The following is a 22277-nucleotide window of genomic DNA, read 5'->3' as shown; positions in this document are numbered from 1 at the left end:
ACTTCCAAGACACGTCATCATGAGATTCCAATATTTCCAGACAAAAGAAAAGTTAATAATTTACCCTAGAGATAAACTTCCCATTCATTTGAATAAATCAAAATCTTTTCAAAGGATACAATGTCATTATGGAAATCCTCTGGAGAAGTGACAGCGCATCTGAGAAGAAATTCCATGCAGAAGGGGATTCCCGACTGAACTTTTAATTATCAAGGTAAAGTTATTCCTGCTTAAAGTCCAGAAGAGGCAACGGAATTTCTCAGAAATTAAATTCCAACTCCTTTAATAAATAATCTTTATTTTTATATAGCGCTAACATATTCCGCAGCGCTTTACAGTTTGCACACACTATCATTGCTGTCCCCGTTGGGGCTCACAATCTAGATTCCCTATCAGTATGTCTTTGGAATGTGGGAGGAAACCGGAGTGCCCGGAGGAAACTCATTCAGACACGGGGAGAACATACAAACTCCTTGCAGATGTTGTCCTTGGTGGGATTTGAGCCCAGGGCCCCAACGCTGCAGTGCTAACCACTGAGCCACCTTGCTGCCCTCAAAAGGGAATCTGTCACCCCCCGGACGTATATGACCTATTAATATGGGCATACAGGTAATAGAAATGTTACACTAGTCCTAACTGGACCTTCATGCCTTATATTAATGGTCTTGTTGTGGACAAATGTTATATTCTGTCTTCATGCTAATGATTTCATCCAGTCTCCGGGGTGTGCGGGGCTGTAAGAATTCCCTGCCTCCTGTCGTCATTGTAATATTACCCATTTCCCATCAGCATCAGTTACAATCCCAGAATCCTGCGCCCTGCACTCCCTCAAAAATCCATACCTCTTCCTTGTATGGTGCTGCAGTTAGGCATCTTCTGTGCAGTCACTCTGACCTCCGGCGTGCGCCCCAATAAGATGCTCTCCCCACTTCCTCCCTGCATAGTCATCATTAGGAACCATGTGTACATAGCAATGACTATGTTGGGAGGAAGTGGGGAGATTACCTTATCGGGGCGCACACCAGAGGTCACTGGAGCAGAAGGTGCCTGCGCAGAAGATCCCTGAAGAGCCCACAGAAGGGAGGATGAGGTATGAATTTCTGAGGGAGTGCAGGGCACAGGATTCTGGGGCCGTAACTGACGCTCATGGGGGGGGGGGGGCGTATTAGGGTTCATTCGATTGCGATGAAATCAGTAATGATGTGGAGGGAGAGCAGGAATGATGTGGAGGGAGAGCGGGAATGATGTGGAGGGAGAGCGGGAATGATGTGGAGGGAGAGCGGGAATGGTGTGGAGGGAGAGCGGGAATGATGTGGAGGGAGAGCGGGAATGATGTGGAGGGAGCGCGGGAATGATGTGGAGGGAGCGCGGGAATGATGTGGAGGGAGCGCGGGAATGATGTGGAGGGAGCGCGGGAATGATGTGGAGGGAGAGCGGGAATGATGTGGAGGGAGCGCGGGAATGATGTGGAGGGAGCGAGGGAATGATGTGGAGGGAGAGCGGGAATGATGTGGAGGGAGCGAGGGAATGATGTGGAGGGAGAGCGGGAATGATGTGGAGGGAGCGCGGGAATGACGTGGAGGGAGAGCGGGAATGACGTGGAGGGAGAGCGGGAATGACGTGGAGGGAGAGTGGGAATGATGTGGAGGGAGAGTGGGAATGATGTGGAGGGAGAGTGGGAATGATGTGGAGGGAGCGCGGGAATGATGTGGAGGGAGAGAAGGAATGATGTGGAAGGAGAGCGGGAATGATGTGGAGGGAGAGCGGGAATGATGTGGAGGGAGAGCGGGAATGATGTGGAGGGAGAGCGGGAATGGTGTGGAGGGAGAGCGGGAATGATGTGGAGGGAGAGCGGGAATGATGTGGAGGGAGCGCGGGAATGATGTGGAGGGAGCGCGGGAATGATGTGGAGGGAGCGCGGGAATGATGTGGAGGGAGCGCGGGAATGATGTGGAGGGAGAGCGGGAATGATGTGGAGGGAGCGCGGGAATGATGTGGAGGGAGCGAGGGAATGATGTGGAGGGAGAGCGGGAATGATGTGGAGGGAGCGAGGGAATGATGTGGAGGGAGAGCGGGAATGACGTGGAGGGAGCGCGGGAATGACGTGGAGGGAGAGCGGGAATGACGTGGAGGGAGAGCGGGAATGACGTGGAGGGAGAGTGGGAATGATGTGGAGGGAGAGTGGGAATGATGTGGAGGGAGAGTGGGAATGATGTGGAGGGAGCGCGGGAATGATGTGGAGGGAGAGAAGGAATGATGTGGAAGGAGAGCGGGAATGATGTGGAGGGAGAGCGGGAATGATGTGGAGGGAGAGCGGGAATGATGTGGAGGGAGCGCGGGAATGATGTGGAGGGAGAGAAGGAATGATGTGGAGGGAGCGCGGGAATGATGTGGAGGGAGCGCGGGAATGATGTGGAGGGAGAGCGGGAATGATGTGGAGGGAGAGCGGGAATGATGTGGAGGGAGAGCGGGAATGATGTGGAGGGAGAGCGGGAATGATGTGGAGGGAGAGCGGGAATGATGTGGAGGGAGAGCGGGAATGATGAGGAGGGAGAGCGGGAATGATGTGGAGGGAGAGCGGGAATGATGTGGAGGGAGAGCGGGAATGATGAGGAGGGAGAGCGGGAATGATGTGGAGGGAGAGCGGGAATGATGAGGAGGGAGAGCGGGAATGATGTGGAGGGAGAGCGGGAATGATGTGGAGGGAGAGCGGGAATGATGAGGAGGGAGAGCGGGAATGATGAGGAGGGAGAGCGGGAATGATGTGGAGAGAGAGCGGGAATGATGTGGAGGGAGAGCGGGAATGATGTGGAGGGAGAGCGGGAATGATGTGGAGGGAGAGCGGGAATGATGTGGAGGGAGAGCGGGAATGATGTGGAGGGAGAGCGGGAATGATGTGGAGGGAGAGCGGGAATGATGTGGAGGGAGAGCGGGAATGATGTGGAGGGAGAGCGGGAATGATGTGGAGGGAGAGCGGGAATGATGTGGAGGGAGAGCGGGAATGATGTGGAGGGAGAGCGGGAATGATGTGGAGGGAGAGCGGGAATGATGTGGAGGGAGAGCGGGAATGATGAGGAGGGAGAGCGGGAATGATGAGGAGGGAGAGCGGGAATGATGTGGAGGGAGAGCGGGAATGATGTGGAGGGAGAGCGGGAATGATGTGGAGGGAGAGCGGGAATGATGTGGAGGGAGAGCGGGAATGATGTGGAATGGATGATGAATGTGGCCATCAAAAGAGACCCGTGCCTTCTGGGCGCCTCATGCTGGTCGCCAGTAGGGGGAGCTCGCCAGTCCGTGCCCTTCTCTCTCCTGCTCTGCGCTCTCCTCTTTTGCCCGCGCGCTGATTGGTGTTGCTCTTGGTAAACGTGGAGGTGTCATGGCAGCCTGCAGCTGAGCGCTTCCTGTGCCGGTGCAGGAGACTGATGTGGGCTGTAGTCCGGGCGCTGCCTGCCTCAGCACTTCCCTGTAATGCGGTGACAGATGTATTCTAGGGGTCCTGCTGTGGGGCTCACCTACTGCGCCTTCTACCTGGCGTTTTACCTCACTAACAAGGTAATGAGCTCCCTCCTGTCAGCGTCTCCGGTGTGTGACCGTCAGACATGGAGGAGGCAGCAACATGTGCAGCCCCCCAGGCACATCTGTGTGCGCGGCCCCCTGCCACATACGTACTCCCGTGCAGCGATCTGTAGGGCTGGTGCCTGTCCGGTATGCCTGCAGAGCCTCCTGCTGCTTACATACGCCCGTGCAGCGATCTGTGGGGCTGGTGCCTGTCCGGTATGCCTGCAGAGCCTCCTGCTGCTTACGTACGCCTGCGCAGCGATCTGTGGGGCTGGTGCCTGTCTGGTACTCCTGCAGAGCCTCTTGCTGCTTACGCGTGCCTGCACAGCGATCTGTGGGGCTGGTGCCTGTCTGGTACTCCTGCAGAGCCTCCTGCTGCTTACGCGTGCCTGCACAGCGATCTGTGGGGCTGGTGCCTGTCCGGTATGCCTGCAGAGCCTCCTGCTGCTTACATACGCCCGTGCAGCGATCTGTGGGGCTGGTGCCTGTCCGGTATGCCTGCAGAGCCTCCTGCTGCTTACGTACGCCTGCGCAGCGATCTGTGGGGCTGGTGCCTGTCTGGTACTCCTGCAGAGCCTCTTGCTGCTTACGCGTGCCTGCACAGCGATCTGTGGGGCTGGTGCCTGTCTGGTACTCCTGCAGAGCCTCCTGCTGCTTACGCGTGCCTGCACAGCGATCTGTGGGGCTGGTGCCTGTCCGGTACTCCTGCAGAGCCTCTTGGTGCTTACGCGTGCCTGCACAGCGATCTGTGGGGCTGGTGCCTGTCCGGTACTCCTGCAGAGCCTCCTGCTGCTTACGCGTGCCTGCACAGCGATCTGTGGGGCTGGTGCCTGTCCGGTACTCCTGCAGAGCCTCTTGGTGCTTACGCGTGCCTGCACAGCGATCTGTGGGGCTGGTGCCTGTCCGGTACTCCTGCAGAGCCTCTTGCTGCTTACGCGTGCCTGCACAGCGATCTGTGGGGCTGGTGCCTGTCTGGTACTCCTGCAGAGCCTCCTGCTGCTTACGCGTGCCTGCACAGCGATCTGTGGGGCTGGTGCCTGTCCGGTACTCCTGCAGAGCCTCTTGGTGCTTACGCGTGCCTGCACAGCGATCTGTGGGGCTGGTGCCTGTCCGGTACTCCTGCAGAGCCTCCTGCTGCTTACGCGTGCCTGCACAGCGATCTGTGGGGCTGGTGCCTGTCCGGTACTCCTGCAGAGCCTCTTGGTGCTTACGCGTGCCTGCACAGCGATCTGTGGGGCTGGTGCCTGTCCGGTACTCCTGCAGAGCCTCTTGCTGCTTACGCGTGCCTGCACAGCGATCTGTGGGGCTGGTGCCTGTCTGGTACTCCTGCAGAGCCTCCTGCTGCTTACGCGTGCCTGCACAGCGATCTGTGGGGCTGGTGCCTGTCCGGTACTCCTGCAGAGCCTCTTGGTGCTTACGCGTGCCTGCACAGCGATCTGTGGGGCTGGTGCCTGTCCGGTACTCCTGCAGAGCCTCTTGGTGCTTACGCGTGCCTGCACAGCAATCTGTGGGGCTGGTGCCTGTCCGGTACTCCTGCAGAGCCTCCTGCTGCTTACGAGCGCCTGCACAGCGATCTGTGGGGCTGGTGCCTGTCCGGTACTCCTGCAGAGCCTCCTGCTGCTTACGAGCGCCTGCACAACAATCTGTGGGGCTGGGGTTACACTCCTATGTGCTGCCTGCCATATACATCTGTTAATCGTAAATTAAATCCCTTGGTGAAGCAGCCTGTCCTATTTCTGGAAACTTGGCTATAAACTTCAGTAGTTTATATTAGGGGAAAAAAATTAGTGTTAATTACTCTCCCCTAGAAAAGCACCAGTTCCCTGCAGCTGCCAGTTCTCTGCTGTTTGGCTGCAGACATTAGCTGAGCTCAGTGACTCTGCCGTGTAGACATCAAATAGCACCTGAGCTCTGTGTGGCTGCAGCGCCATCACTGATGATGACCTTATCGCTGCAAGCGGAGACTGCTGCAGCTGTGATAGGCCGGTGCTGGACCTCAGCTGGGTAAATATTCAAAGTTTTGTTTTTTTTCCTTCTTTTTCATCTACTATAGTTTATAGTGAAGTTTTCTTAAAAGGGATAACTCCTTTAAGGCTGTGTTCAGATCTGCAGTGGAGCCGCTCTACTCTTATTACGGTAAAACGACAGTGACCGACTTACAAGAAACCTTTTATGGTCATTCACCTAAGGCACTGATATTGGTTTTTATATTGCTCTTCTAGATTACAGAAATGGGAAGCGCAGCTGTGACTTGTCTTATTTCTGTATGTTTTCCTTTGTAAGGCCGGGGTCACACTAGCGTAAAGCATCCAATGTGCTCTGCTGTGAGTGTGAGCCAAGTGTCAGCTACTGTGCTCCGAGCTTCTCACATGACAGGATCGGAGCACAGCTGACTGAGAAAGTACTTTCTCCATCTCCTCTGCTGACGGTGTCGGTGTGATATCCGAGTGCAGTGTGATGTTTCACTTGCACCCATAGACTTGTACGGGTGTGAGTGAGCCGAGTCTCGCTGCCAATCACAGCATGCCGCCATTGTTGGGTCAGTAATCACAGATGTGATCTGCTCCATGGAACAACACTAGGCCCAGTGCTTTGTGATGTTTTATCGTTTCGCACTCGGCCATGTTATAAGATAGTGTGACTCCAGCCTAACTTTTACAATATCTACTGTCAGGACTATTTCTCTATATTTTATATGTTTGTGTCTTTTGCTTTTTAGATTTTGCGTGTTAACATTGCTGTCTGTCAAATTAACCTGGTCTTTGTTTTCCAGTATGTTCTGTCTATTCTGAAATTCACCTATCCTACCCTTTTTCAAGGGTAAGTATGTATATGTGCATGAAACATCCACTTGTAATACAGCTTCTCACAAAATTAGAATATCATCAAAAGTTAATTTATTTCAGTTCTTCAATACAAAAAATTAAACTCAATATATAAATTGAGTCATATACATTGGTCATTACAAACAGTGATCTATTTCACATGTTTATTTCTGGTAATGTTGATGATTATGTCTTACAGCCAATGAAAACCTAAAAGTCATTATCTCAGTAAATTAGAATAATTAACAAAAAAGACACCTACAAAGGCTTCCTAAGCGTTTAAAGGGACTCTGTCACCTGAATTTGGAGGGAACAATTTTCAGCCATAGAGGTGGGGTTTTTGGGTGTTTGATTCACCCTTTCCTTACCCGCTGGCTTCATGCTGGCTGCAATATTGGATTGAAGTTCATTCTCTGTCCTCCATAGTACACGCCTGCGCAAGGCAAGATTGCCTTGGGCAGGCATGTACTACGGAGGACAGAGAATGAACTTCAATCCAATATTGCAGCCAGCGGGTAAGGAAAGGGTGAATCAAACACCCGAAAACCCCGCCTCTATGGCTGAAAATTGTTCCCTCCAAATTCAGGTGACAGAGTCCCTTTAAAGAGGTCCCGTCTGTTTCAGTAGGCTCCACAATCATGGGGAAGACTGCTGACTTGACATGTCCAGAAGGCAGTCATTGACAAGGGTAAGCCACAAAAGGTCATTACTAAAGAAGCTGGCTGTTTACAGAGTGCTGTATCCAAGAATATTAATGGAAAGTTGAGTGGAAGGAAAAAGTTTTGTAGAAAAAGGTGCACAAGCAACCAAGATAACCGCAGCTTTGAAAGGATTGTTAAGAAAAGGCCATTCGAAAGTTTGGGGAAGAATCACAAGGAGTGGACTACTGCTGGAGTCATTCCTTCAAGAGCCACCTCACACAGATTTGTTCAGGACATGGGCTACAAGTGTCGCATTCCTTGTGTCAAGTCACTCATGAGAAAGAGTGGACAGGCACACAATCCAAGCTGCTTGAAGCCTAGTGTGAAGTTTCCACAATCAGTGATGGTTTGGGGAGCCATGTCATTTGCTGGTGTAGGTACACTGTGTTTTATGTAGGCAAAAGTCAGCGCAGCCGTCTACCAGGAAGTTTTAGAGCACTTCATGATTCCCTCTGCCATCAAGTGTTTTGGAGATGGAAATTTCATTCTCCAGCAGAACTTGGCACATGTCCACACTGCCAAAAGTACCAATACCTGGTTTAAAAACAACAGTATCACTGTGCTTGATTGGCCTGAAAACTTACCTGAGCTATATAGAATCTATGGGGTATTGTCAAGAGGAAGATGACACCAGATCCAACAATGCAGACGAGCTGAAGGCTGCTGCCAAAGCAACCTGGGCTTCCATAACACCTCAGCAGTCCCATAGGCTAATCGCCTCCATACCATACCGCATTGATGCAGTAACTGATGCAAAAGGATCCCCGACCAAGTATTGAGTGCATTTACTGAACATACATTTCACATTTCAGTAGGACAACATTTCTGAATTTAAAATCATTTTCCAAACCGGTGTTATAAAGTATTCTAATTTACTGAGATAATGACTTCTGGGTTTTCATTGGCTGTAAGCCATAATCAACATTAACAGAAATAAACACTTGAAATAGATCACTATAATGACTATATAAGATTCACTTTTTGCATTGTAGAATTGAATTAAATTAACTTTTTGATATTTTAATTTTGTGAGAAGCACCTGTAAGTATTCCTGAAAGTCTTATTCTTAAAGGGGGTTCACTACAAGTGTTCAGTCACTTTTATTACAGACTTGTGAATCCTCATATCGCACTGTGTGCTGTGAGGAGTCACCAGCGCCGAGTGGTCATGTGACCGCAAGTATGCAATACTATCGGCCACACTCCAACTACACTGTTAACAGCTTCATTCAATACACTTGCTGTGAGCAAGGCTGGACACATCTAGTCGGAATGTGGCCGGGAGTATGCTTATCGGATATTTGTGGTCACATGACTGCTACTCCCCGCGCATCCTCAGTGTGCAGTGCGATGCGAGGATTCACAAGTGACTGAAGACTTGTAGCGTGAGATCAAATCACCCCTTTAGCATTGTACCTGAGAGTTATGCTATCGGTTATGATATTAGATTGTTTTGTGTGTTTTGCATTAAATGTAACATTCCAGTATGGACACCATTTGTACCAATTGCTTTTCTGTAAGCGGCTTCATGCTGCCTGAATCACACTGGCTAAATATATGTTATTTAAGTACTTATTTTCTGCATCTTGTGTATTGAATCCTTCAGGTTACTAACCTATAGTTCTATGGTGCTACCTTACTTGGAATGGGTGGAGGTTGCTGCATTTTTTTGCCCAGTGTACCTTTATTGTCCTAGTGACTTCTGGCCATGTAAACTGTAGACTACCCTAGATGTGTTCATGGTTAATGTTGGTTGGTGGCTCATACCTCTCAGGGCACCTTTGTGGGTCACAGCGTACCGGTCACCAGGTTTCACTATGCCATCTTTATACGTTTTCACACCCTAGGCCTGATAATGATGCTGTACATATGCTGATCATCCATGATAGAATGGCTGTCTAATAGGTCAGATAGAGAGAAGAACGTCTACGCTTTTACCCCATATGACCTCTTATCAGCATTACAATGTAACTTCGATAGTTTAATTTAACTTTCCTTCTCATTTATGGCTATTGTACAGGCCAGTCCTCAAAGCACGTAAGGTTTTCATCAGAGTTAATCCAAATATGATATGTCCTGTAGGATTATGCCCAAGCCATAGAGACACTCCGCAGGTGACACTCGGCCGCTGCCTCGGCTGCAGTGTTTGAGAAAGGAGGTTCCTGAAACGCTGCAGCTAGTGGGCATGCGGAGTGCCATCTGTGCAGCATCTCTGCAGGTTGTGGCTTGGACCTCAGCTGGATTAATGTTAGACCAGTGGTGGGTGTTTTGCTGAAACCTTACATACATTTGTAGATTGGTGTGTGCAATTTCAAAGGTTGTTGTTGATATGAATGAGCATAGAACTTACCGTAACTTGGTTTATGGGGAATAACCCTTTTTCCCATATCCATGGATAGGGTATAACTTGCTGATCGCTGGGGCGCTGGAACCCCAAGATCAGAATTCTTCTTGAATGAAGTGGAGGTGCACATGCTCGGCGTCTGCTATTTCTGGCACTGCCATAGACAATGAATGTAACAGAGATCGTGTAGGCACACCCCTGCTCTGTTCAAACCAAAGGTACGAAGCCATGAGCCTTGTGATTATTGGGAGTCCCAGCTGTCCTGTAGATAGGGGATAACTTGTTTTCCTGGGTATAAGCCTTAGTATCTGCTACGTATTATTTGAGGGATGGTTGTATGTTAGTGATGAGCGAGCATTAGATGTCATCCGAACATGCTCTAGTGCTAAGTGAGCATCTTCGGCGTGTTCGAATACTATGTTCCAGTCGCCGTCGGTGCATGTCTCGTGGCTGTTTGACAGACGCAACACATGCAGGGATTGCCTTAGAAACAGGGAATCCCAGCATGTTTGTAGCTGTCAAACAGTTGCGAGACATGGGCGCAAATAGAGAAAAATGAAGAGACTGGATCATAAACAAATTAAACATATAAAAACAGTCTATTAATTACAAAAAGACATAAAACAGCATAACACATACAATAATATGGTGAGATACAGTCATAAGAACGGAGTCGTTACAGAGCCAGAGACTAAGGTGACATCCCACTAGGTAACTATCTATCGAGTATAGCTGACCTAACTACACATGCATAGCGCTATATAGATCAGGCGAATAATGCGGTTGCTCAGCAGGATCTACCAAATATATATGCAGCCTGACCCTTGCTATGTATAGCAGCTAATCTTATTATCATTTGCCAAATGGCTAGCAAGGGCTCCACATGCAGTTAAATAATAGCGGTTGTTATACCTGCGGTCATGTTGGTCAGTCAAAAAGGGGGAGTCACCCAGCCAAAAGCGCACCTCGATGCGCGTTTCGCCGTACTACCGGCTTCGTCAGGAGGTGGAATACTAGTGCTCCACGGTCTTTTTATAGTGGTCTATTACTGTTCTATTGCCGGCATGTGTGTGAAGTCGTGCACCGGCGCCATGATGTGTCGTCACTGAGGGAGACAGCGCTCAGTACGCACGTCATCCGGTCACATGCCCCGGTCATGTGACCTGACAGGTAACCAGGACGACGCGTCGCAACCATAGAGCACCTCCCCACAGCGACGACACAGCGCATGCGCGCCGTGCGCCAACACAGACCGGCAGAATGTAAGTATCTGCGTACACATAGTGTCCTCCAGTTACCACCTATATCACCGCAATCGCGGCATACCCAGCGTCCTGGGATAGGTGACAGGTACCGAAAACCCGGAAGGTATGGTATAACAATATTCTAAACATGAACCCGTAAAAATACCCACAACCCTTCAAAAACCCAATACAAAAAGACACATCAAAGTGTAAGATTACTATATAACAACGGCATCTCATGAAAATACATATAAAAAGTATACATACGCTACATAGCACAATAACAACAGGGTAAAGCACATACAATTTTTATCTAGTATGCATACATCTGGAAGTAACAAACATTTCATTGTCTTTGGAAACGTTACACATACAACAGTGGTATGGATGCTCACTTCCAGAAAAGTGCTGAAGCTGATGAAGTAGACACCGTCCATCAAATATTTCAGAGATAGCCGATAGTATCTGTTACAGTACTACAATTAAGTGAAAACAATAATTAACATAATTATAAACCCGCACCAACAGTAGTGACTAACACTAAACGATATCGCTAGCGATCCGTGACGTTGCAGCGTCCTGGCTAGCGATATCGTTCAGTTTGACACGCAGCAGCGATCAGGCCCCTGCTGTGATGTCGTTGGTCGGAGCTAGAAGGCCAGAACTTTCTTTGGTTGCTCGCTCTCCCGCTGACATCGCTGAATCGGCGTGTGTGACGCCGATTCAGCGATGTCTTCGCTGGTAACCAGGGTAAACATTGGGTTACTAAGCGCAGGGCCGTGCTTAGTAACCCGATGTTTACCCTGGTTACCATCCTAAAAGTAAAAAAAACAAACGCTTCATACTTACCTTCCGCTGTCTGTCCTCCGGCGCTGTGCTTTCCTGCACTCACTGTGAGCACAGCGGCCGGAAAGCACAGCGGTGACGTCACCGCTCTGCTTTCCGGCTGCTGTGCTCACAGCCAGTACAGAGAAGCAGAGCGCCGGGGACAGAAAGCGGAAGGTAAGTATGAAGCGTTTGTTTGTTTTTTACTTTTAGGATGGTAACCAGGGTAAACATTGGGTTACTAAGCGCGGCCCTGCGCTTAGTAACCCGATGTTTACCCTGGTTACCAGCATCGTTGGTCGCTGGAGAGCTGTCTGTGTGACAGCTCTCCAGCGACCAAACAGCGACGCTGCAGCGATCCGGATCGTTGTCTGGATCGCTGCAGCGTCGTTTAGTGTGAAGGTACCTATATACATGATAAAATGGTACCAAGACCAAGAGGAGAAAAGAAAAAAATAAAGACTATAAACACATAAAAAGACAGCAATAAAATTCGCGCTAACCTAAAAAGGATTTGAAACTAACGTACTCATTAAGGCCCTTGGGGGCAACTGTGTCCAGATCCACCATCCATCTGGTTTCTCTCTTTAATAACTCTTTTTTTATAGTTGCCACCTCTGATTGCGAGACATGCAGCCATGGCGACTGGAACATAGAGCATCTTCGGCGTGCTCTAATACTATTAGCATTTGAGCATACTCGATTAACACCTTATGTGAGCACGCTCGCTCATCACTATTGTACGGCCATTCTAAAAGTTTAAAGGGACTCTGTCAGCACAGACTGACTGTTCAAACCAAGTATAGGTGCTCGGTGCATCATGGTGTGGCCAATCATATGCACCTTCCCACCTGCCTGGTTTCCATCTATCTCCGCCCTTATCTTAAGGTACCGTCACATTAAGCAACTTACCAACGAGAACGACAGCGATCCGTGACGTTGCAGCGTCCTGGATAGCGATCGTGTTGTGTTTGACACACAGCAGCGATCAGGATCCCACTGTGACATCGCTGGTCGTCGCTGAAAGTCCGGAACTTTATTTGGTCGTCAGGTCGGCGTGATTCGTCATGTTTGCTGGCATCGTTGCTTTTGCGGTCAATGTTTCTTCATGGAGCGAACAACCAGCGAGAACGATAAGTGAGTCGCCGTTATGTCACTGGATCGCTCCTGCATCGTTCTGCTGTTGCCGGTGTCTGACGTCTCCTAGTGACCTAAACAGCGACGCTGCAGCGATCGGCTCGTTGTCTATATCGCTGCAGCGTCGCTTTGTGTGATGTACCTTAAGTCTATGAAGTCAAATCTGTCAATAAGAGAAGGGGGGGGGGGGGGGGTGGAAGGGAAACAAACAGGTGGGAAGGTGTATAAAATTGGCCTCACCTTTTTTGCACTGTGATGTGGCACTTAGTTTGAACAGACAGTCCATTTACCTTCATCTTTACTCCCCTATCTTAATTGCCAGCTCCTCAGTGTCCCCCCTCCTGCTGAGATCTTTCCCTGCTCAGTACAAGCTGAAGTCAGTCAGGCTGCATTGGTGGAGATTGAATCTTCTTGAACTCATGAGCTCTCAAACAGTTTGGTTGAACTTAGACCTGATGATCATTTTATAAGAGGTCCATTTATTTAAGAAGCACTCCCCTATTGCTGCCTTCGTCGGGATGCAGTGCTGTTTTGCTCCACTTCTCAGTGACGTCACTGACTTTCCGGGTCACACTACGTCCTGTGTGACTTGGAAGTAGCTTTTACAATATAAGTCTATGGCTCATCAGAATGAGGCTTTACAGACTTGTATTCTAGAGGCTTCCGGCTCACCCATGGCACATATAGGGCTGAATTGTCTGTAGTGAGAAGAGGAGCAGAACGACGCTGGATCCTGGCGAAGGCGCAGTATGTTGATATATTCTCACTCTACAGTACATGGACATACACAGATTTATGATAAATAAAATCTTCATGCGAGTGCTGCTTCACTGTACACCGTTTGTATTGAGAAATCTAGTGACGGATTCACTTCTATAGGCCAGTTAAAATGATGCTTAATGACTCTGTTGGCATGGCTCTTTTTTATATCCATTTTTTTTCTGTAGGTGGCAGACGTTAGTGGGTGGCATCCTTCTTCACATATGTTGGAAGCTGGGCTGGGTGGAGATCAGTTGCAGTTCCAGGTAATCCGCCCTGTTTCTCTGTGCACATTATGCTGACCACAGCCTTTACTTACGTTTGGCTTAGATTAATATGTGCATAAGGGATTTGTAGAGTAATCAGAAAAAAAGCCAAAACCTATGATAACAAAGTACCACACAATACTTTGTCAACAGTGTATTTTTAATTTTGTTTTGTAAAAATTGATGTGAATGATAAACTGTACTGTCACTACAAGAAATAATTCTTAGTAAATTAGAGAAAGCTAGTTGTAGGGTCTTCTTTCTGGTCAAGGCCTTTTGTGACCTAGGACATATTCCTTGGTGGTTCAGGTGGCAAATAAGATGAGCAGTGAAGTGCAACATGGGGTTCATATCTTTAATTCTCTTGCATCGGTGGGGGCCTTGTGTTTTCCTAAAAATGATTCTTGTGGCATATGACGCCAATAAATGAAGTAGCAGTAGTCTTCTTTATAGTTTATGCATTCCTTATGGCAGGACGTTGTCGGGAATGGTAGTGATCAGCGAATAGCATCCCATGGGCGATGTGCATTTTTATAACATTGTTAAGTTACATCAAGTGGTATATCTTGGTGGATGCTTTTATATTTTAGGATGCCTATATTTAGAAAATAATGAGTATATTTTTTTTTTTATTAAAGGACCCACTTGGATGACCTTGTGTATGTGTAGGGTGCCAGAGCGGGTAGTCGTGGATGAACTGCTGCGTCTGCACGCTCTGGCACCCTACAGGAACATCGTGTTCCGGTGTGCTGTTATGTTTGGGATCCATCATACTTTGTGGGCCATAGGCCTGCGCTGACTCCAGATTTCCATCACCCAGAACCGCAGCACACAATCCAGGGGACACCAAATGCTTTATAACGGTCCAATGTTTACTGAGCAGTTTGCAGACATTACAGTGAAGCATGTAGGATAAAGCACAACAGGTTCCAGTCTTCCCCACAGGTACCGGACATAACTTCAGCCCTAGCACTAGGTCTGGGTTGAACATCGCTTTTCCTTTTAACTCCACTAGCACTGAGAATCTTGTTCCACCGATAGCAGTGCACCCGGATTCCATTACCTTCTGCCTCAGAGAGTCTGCTTCCACTTTTCCCTGCAGTACTGTAGGCTTGACGTGCCCAAAAGCCCTGATGCCCGCCTCCCCAATCTTGGCTGACCGTTAGTTAACCCTGTATAGGCTGTACTGTAGCTGCAGGAGATTTGCTCTCAGATGATATGTATTACTGTAAAATACATTTAGCCGCTTTCCAGACACATGTTGCAAACGGGTACTGCAAAGCAATGTGAACTTACACTTACTGGAATTATACAATAGTTAAAGGGGTAGACCATTATTTTGTACTAAATGGTGGCCCGATTCTTTCTAACGCATCGGGTATTCTAGAATATGTACGCCGCGCTGTGAGTGGGGGTTAAATTCCGCTCCAATATCGCTGATTGGTTGCGCACGGCTGGCCGATCAGCGCAGCGTGGTTCAAATCTGGCGCCAATTCGCGGCCGGACTGCGCATGTCGCTGATTCGTCACGGCCGGCCGGGCACGACCAATGACCGAAGCGGTGTTTAAATACCACGCCAATATCGCTGATTGGTCGCGGCCGGCCGCAACCAATCACTGAAGCGTGGATTAAATCCTGCGCCAACTCGCGGCGTGACTGCATCTGTCGCTGATTGGTCGCAGGATGTCGGGGGTTCGGGGTGCAGGATATTGCACAGCCATGTAGTATATAGCACAGCCACGTGGTGTATAGCACAGCCACGTGGTATACAGCAGTGTGGGCACCATATCTCTGTTAAAAAAAAAAAAAAAAACAAATACAAAAAAATAAAAATAAAAAATAGTTATATACTCACCCTCCGGCGTCCACCGAAGTTGTCCTGATGCGTGCGAGGCTGCCGCCAGCTTCCGTTCCCAGTGATGCATTGCGAAATTACTCAGATGGCTTAGCGGTCTCGCTTAGTCATCTGGGTTAAGGTACCGTCACACTAGACGATATTGCTAGCGATCCGTGACGTTGCAGCGTCCTGGCTAGCGATATCGTCCAGTGTGACAGGCAGCAGCGATCAGGCCCCTGCTGTGATATCGCTGGTCGGGGAAGAAAGTCCAGACCTTTCTTTGGTCGCTGGCTCTCCCGCTGACATCGCTGAATCGGCGTGTGTGACGCCGATTCAGCGATGTCTTCGCTGGTAACCAGGGTAAACATCGGGTTACTAAGTGCAGGGCCGCGCTTAGTAACCCGATGTTTACCCTGGTTACCATCGTTAAAGTAAAAAAAACAAACACTACATACTTACCTACCGCTGTCTGTCCCCGGCGCTGTGCTTCTCTGCTCTGGCTGTCAGCACAGCGGCCGGAAAGCAGAGCGGTGACGTCACCGCTGTGCTTTCCGGCTGCCCGATGCTCACGATGGCAACCAGGGTAAACATCGGGTTACTAAGCGCGGCCCTGCGCTTAGTAACCCGATGTTTACCCTGGTTACCGGGGACCTCGGGATCGTTGGTCGCTGGAGAGCTGTCTGTGTGACAGCTCTCCAGCGACCAAACAGCGACGCTGCAGCGATCCGGATCGTTGTCGGTATCGCTGCAGCGTCGCTTAGTGTGACGGTACCTTAATTTCGCAATGCATCTCTGGGAAACGGAAGCTGGCAGCAGGCGGGAGTATGGAGGGGGCACTGACAGCAGGGGAGTAGGGAGTGGCCATTTCGTGGCCGGACTGGGCCCGTCGCTGATTGATCGCGGCCGGCTGGCAAAAAACGCGTAAAAAAAACGCATGCGGATTCCTTGCAGAAAATGCCCGGTTTTGCTCAGGAAATTTCTGCAAGAAATCCTGAACTTGTGCAAATAGCCTAAATTGGGAAAAATAAATCTATTTACGAATTATAAATATTTAAAGGGAATCTGTCAGCAGGAAAGTAGCATGATGTAGGGATAGAGACCTTTATTCCAAGGATTTATCACTCAGGCTATGTGCACACGTTGCGGATTCTCTACGGATCCGCATCGTTTTTTGAGGTGCAGAAACGCTGCAGATCCGCAATTGATTTACAGTTCAATGTAAATCAATGAGACAAAAAAATGCTGTGCACACTTTGCAGAAAATCCGGTGCGGAAACGCTGCGGTTTAAAAGAAGTAGCATGTCGCTTCTTTTTTGTGAATCTGCAGCGTTTTTGTACCCATTCCATTATAGAAAACCGCAGGGGTAAAAAACGCAGCAAATCCGCATGAAAACCGCAGCAAAAACATGCAATAAACGCTGCAGAACCGCACAAAACACGACAAATTTGCAGGTGCGTTTTCTGCCAGGAGAGGCAGAATCCGCACCAGAAATTCCTAAGGCTAATCTGCAACGTGTGCACATAGCCTTAGTTATGGTAGAGTCACAGTTTTCTTTGCCGCAGATCTATCAGAGCTAAGCTGTTGAGCTGTGTATAACTCCGTGCACAGTCTTCTGTGTACAATGTATAGGGACATTAAACTCTTAATTGGTGCTGGGGGCATGGTTGGACTAGGAGGCACAAGGCCAGTTGTCCTGTAACAATAATCTCCTGCTAAGGCCTCTTTTCCACTTGAGAGAAAAAAAAAGGTCCGTAATCTGGACCGAAAAAAAGGGATGAAAAGTATGCGTTTGTCATGCGAGTTCAATGTGATTTTTTTTTTTTTAATCGCACCATCCGTATGACATCTGTATGCAATCCGTTTTTTTCTCTGCAACTATTTTTATACAGTCATTTACAGGACTATTTACAGTGTTCTATGCCACAGAATGGTAAGGTATCCGTAAAAAAACGGATGGAATACGGATGGTCCGTATTCCATGCGTTTTTTTTTCTCGCAGCCATTGATTTGCACAGCATGCTGTGATTTTTTTTTTTTTTCTCTCTGCCCCTACATCATGGTGTTCTCAGATTACATAGCGAAAACCTGGTTACAGATTCCCTTTTAAGTGTAACCGTCGATTTCATTTTACTTTCCATACATCAGTGGTACACTGAAAATAAGCATTTTTGTAATACATCTTATCTGAAAAATTTTACTCCTTTTTTTTTTCTAGATGAATTTTTATGAAGGGTGTAGTTTCCAAAATGGAGTTATTTGTTGGGGTTGTTTCTGCTGTTACCTCACGACAGGACCTCTTTAGATGCGACATGGTGTCCATAAGCTGCTATTCCAGCTAAAATTTTGCCCCAAAAGTCAAATGCCTCTTCTTGTGCCCAAACTATAGTTTCTGACTATATATGGGGTAGCGCCGAGGGTTCATTTCCAGGTGCGAAACTTCTGAATGGGCCTTTACCCGGTAACCCTTATTACAATTATGGTGGTGCATCCCAATTGTGGTATAGGTGCGGCTCAGCAGATGACCGCTCTGTTATTGAAAATAAAGACCAGCACTGATATTACTGCTATATGGTGTCCATATGGTGATAGATACTAGTGATGAGCGAGTATACTCGTTGCTTGGGTTTTCCCGAGCACGCTCGGGTGTCCTCAGAGTATTTTTTAGTGCTCGGAGATTTTCTTTTCATTGCGGCAGCTGGATGATTTACAGCTACTAGCCAGGCTGAGCACATGTGGGGATTCCCAGGCAACCCGGTTTGAACGGAAGCCGCCGCATGCACCACTGAGAACCAGGAGAACTGCGGGGGCCGTCGGAAGGTAAATATATATATATATATATATATATATATATATATATATATATATATATATATATATATATATATATATATATATATATATATATATTTTATTATTATTATTATTTTACACGAATATGGATCCCAGGGCCTGAAGGAGTCTCCTCTCCTTCAGACCCTGGGAACCATCCGGGACCGCTCCCTGCACTATATGCTGCGACCTCAGAGCGCCGCACATACCGTACCCGGCGTATAAGACGACCCCCGACTTTTGAGAAGATTTTCAGGGGTTAAACAGTAGTCTTATACTCCGGACAATACCATATTCATTTAGGTCTCCTGAATGACATACTAACTCTGCATAGATTCTCTTTTTAATGTTTGTCTTGTTTTTGTTTTTTGTTTTCTTTAAACGGTAAAGGTATAAACTTTTTATTGGGTGTTCGAAATAATCAACTTTTTCTTTTTTTCCACATCCTAATTTTTCTAATGTCTAGTATTCACTTTCACAACTACGGTATATAATACTAGATGGTAGCCCGATTCTAACGCATCGGGTATTCTAAAATATGTATGTAGTTTATTTATGAAGATTTTAGAATAATACATTGGATACACAGGGATCGGCCGGACTGCGCCTGTCGTTGATTGTTCGCGGCCGGCCACATAGTATACAGCTCAGCCCACGGGGTATATAGCACAGCCCACGGAGTATATAGCACAGCCCACGGAGTATATAGCACAGCCCGCGCAGTACCACGCACGCAGTATATAGCACAGGCCACGCAGTGTACAGCACAGGCCACGCAGTATATAGCAATGTGGGCATCATATCCCTGTTAATTAAAATAAAAAATAGTGATATACTCACCCTCCGTTGGCGCCCGGATCGAAGCGGTTACCGACGCTCCTCGCGCGCTGCGGTCTGAAGAGTGCATTGCGGTCTCGCGAGACTGCTACGTCATCATCTCGCGAGACCGCAATGCATGGAGCGGTCACCGGGGCGTCGCGAGGAGCGGGAAAGCTCGGTTCCTGATCCGGGGGGCCGACGGACGGTGAGTATATAACGATTTTTTATTTTTTTAATTATTTTTAACATTAGATCTTTTTACTATTGATGCTGCATAGGCAGCATGAATAGTAAAAAGTTGGTCACACAGGGTTAATAGCAGCGTTAACAGAGTGCGTTACACCGCGGCATAACGCGGTCCTTTAGCGCTGCCATTAACCCTGTGTGAGCGCTGGCTGGAGGGGAGTAAGGAGCGGCCATGTTGCCGCTGGACTGTGCCCGTCGCTGATTGGTCATGGCAAAACAGCCACAAACAATCAGCGACTTGGATTTCCATGACAGACAGAGGCCGCGACCAATGAATATCCGTGACAGACAGACGGAAGTGACCCTTAGACAATTATATAGTAGATTGCAGGGTGGATTTGATTTAAATCTAACTGATTTAAATCACGATTTAAATCACTAGTCAGTAAGGCTTGATTTAAATCAGTGATTTAAATCTAAGTTTCTACCTAAACTAGTTCTTGCTACTTTAACATGCAAGTAGATGAAGATTTTTAGAATCACTTTTTATATTACTTTTTTCTCCCCAGTTTAATGGGTTAATCATTCATATTTGGACACCACTGTTCTGTTGTACTTAGGAAGGAGAAAAATAACCCTGACCTTAATAACAATTTAAATAGATTTATTCAACTGAAACAATAACAATATTCCCAAACTGGGTCTCTTTTACGGCCTGCTGCCATTATAAGGAAAGAATGTAATGAACCTCAGATCGTACACACAAACAGATCCAGACTTGTCTGTCTGTGGCTATGCTGCAGTATTGTGCTCAAAGTTTCACTTTCATTTTCTTGTCTGCTTGCCCTTCCTCCTCCTCCTCACACTTAGATTCACATTCTTCTTGTGTTGTGCAGATCTATTCCACTCCAAACAATCAGAAACATATTGTCTAACTTCTTGGACTTGGCACTGAAGGGGTTGATTCTGTATTCATAGGTTTGTAGAACAATAGGATTAAGGTCTTTTTCTCAACTCTGTTCATGTTGTAACATTTTTGCTGTGAAGAAGAGGCTGGGACCTCTGCGCAGTCAAATTCAGTTTTGAATACTGTGTAAGTAAAGCGAGCGTCTGTGATAATATAGGAGAGAAACTGCCCACTAATCCTACAGAAACCTCTGGAAGAGCATGGCATTGTGAATGTTACACATATACAGCCTTTATTCTACTGAGATAAACAACTCAGCTTTATCTCATGATGGAAGAACCTTTGGATGGTAAAATATTTTCCTCAAAAAGCAGTTTATTGAAAAAAATCCGATTTAAATAAAAAAAATCCGATGTTTAAAAAAAAAAAAAAATAAATTAATTAATTTTTATCCACCCTGGTAGATTGTCATCATTACTATCCATGTTTTGATCTCCTTATGAGACATCTGTGTCGTATTGTAGTCCTGGAATCATTTTATGGGCTTTTCTTTTTCTCGCTTTTTGTATTTTATACATACGGTAGTATTTTATTGTATTTGTACTCTGTCAGACTATAGCATATAGCTATATATTTGAATTACCCAGACTTCCTGATCTTTTAATGTGCATTACATAATTCTCTTTTTCGGAATTGTATAATTGTTTTTGAGGGCCTATTTTTCGTTTCTTACAACAGATACATTTGACTTCTCATATTTCTAGCACTGCCCACCCCCCCATCTATTCTCAACCTGCACTAACTCCTCATCCTACTGATACCCCAATACTGAGCTGCTGCCATGTGTCCCTATTATTGTCCCTGCTGATTGGCACAAAAACAGGGCTTGATGACCCACATAATAATGCTCACCATTGTGCCCCTTTACAAAGTAAAATGACTTTTGTGCGCTCTAGATGGTATAAAGGCATTATAGAAAATATTAATGCCCTGTGCAAGTGCCCTAGAAAAGTGTCCACATTTTGCCCCTAGAACGTAATAATGCCCCCATGTACACTTTGACAGTCTCAATACTGAGTGCCCCTATAACAATAATGCCCATTTAACATTTAATAATGTCCACTGAGTTTCTAGTGTACAGCTCCCCTATACACAGTATGGTCTGATGGGCCCGCTGCTCCCCCAAAACACTGTATAATGACTTCCACAGTAGTCCCCACGTTACCACCGACACAGTAGGTCTCCCATAGTAGGCCCTAAACTGTATAATAGCACCTTCACTTTGATGCCCCTACAGTATGAGGGACCCCCTTCCTGCTGTATAAGGAGCTCGCATATTTTATGATGCCCCACAGTCACAGCACAAGTTTAAATTAAAAAAAACTCACTATTGATGAGCGAGCGTGGTCGTATAAGGGATTATCTGGGCATGCTCATTTCTGAATCGTGTATTTTCGGCGTGATCGAAACATCTGTTTTGCGTTGCCGCAGCTACATGTCTCATGGCTGTTCAACAGCCTCAACACATGCAAGGATTTCCTAACAAACAGGCACCCTGCATGTGTTGCAACTGTCTATCAGCTGCGAAACATGCAGCCACGGAGACTCGAGCATATTTTTCGATCACGCAGAAAATACTCGATTAGGACACGAGTGTGCTCAGATAACCCCTTATCAGAGCATACTTGCTGATCACTAATGCTCACCAAACCAGGATCCTGCTGTTTCCACCTGCGTTGTCATCTCACTGGTACACGCCGAGGACGTCAGAGTCCCAACACAGCCAGGTGACATTGCCGCACTCGGACTCTGTCCTGTGCATGCGCCTCTATCACTGCATCGCCCTGCAATTCTGAAGACCGCAGACTTGGTGACCGGTGGTCTACAGAACGTAGAGCGATAGTGCAAAGAGATCATGTCTCTGTTCTACCGCAGAACATAACTGCTACTGAGGTATCGTGTGCTCGAGAGAAATTGGTTTACAAATTGTGGGTCCATTTTCTTCTGCTTCTCTTGTGAAAAGGAAGAATTTGGGGATGG

General features: G+C 47.4%; 1 protein-coding gene across 5 annotated transcripts in view; it reads left to right on the top strand.

Annotated features, from left to right (window-relative positions):
- Window positions 1–3342: 3342 nt before the first annotated feature.
- Window positions 3343–22277, top strand: part of TMEM241 (transmembrane protein 241) — a 219107-nt gene continuing 200172 nt past the window's right edge. For 2 of the 5 annotated variants that reach the window (XM_069731200.1, XM_069731196.1), the window contains exons 1-3: window positions 3352–3552; window positions 6332–6378; window positions 13581–13658. In XM_069731200.1, coding sequence (XP_069587301.1) covers window positions 3481–3552; window positions 6332–6378; window positions 13581–13658 — 197 coding nt within the window. In that variant the 5' untranslated portion in view covers window positions 3352–3480. Of the gene's footprint in view, window positions 3553–6331; window positions 6379–13580; window positions 13659–22277 lie in introns of all 5 variants that reach the window. The other 3 variants (XM_069731199.1, XM_069731198.1, XM_069731197.1) reach the window with 3 other exon arrangements.

Source organism: Ranitomeya imitator, chromosome 6 (genome assembly GCF_032444005.1).
Source record: "Ranitomeya imitator isolate aRanImi1 chromosome 6, aRanImi1.pri, whole genome shotgun sequence".
Classification (NCBI taxonomy): Eukaryota; Metazoa; Chordata; class Amphibia; order Anura; family Dendrobatidae; genus Ranitomeya; species Ranitomeya imitator.
Note: the sequence above shows the minus strand (reverse complement) of the source record. Positions and strands in the feature narration are given on the sequence as shown.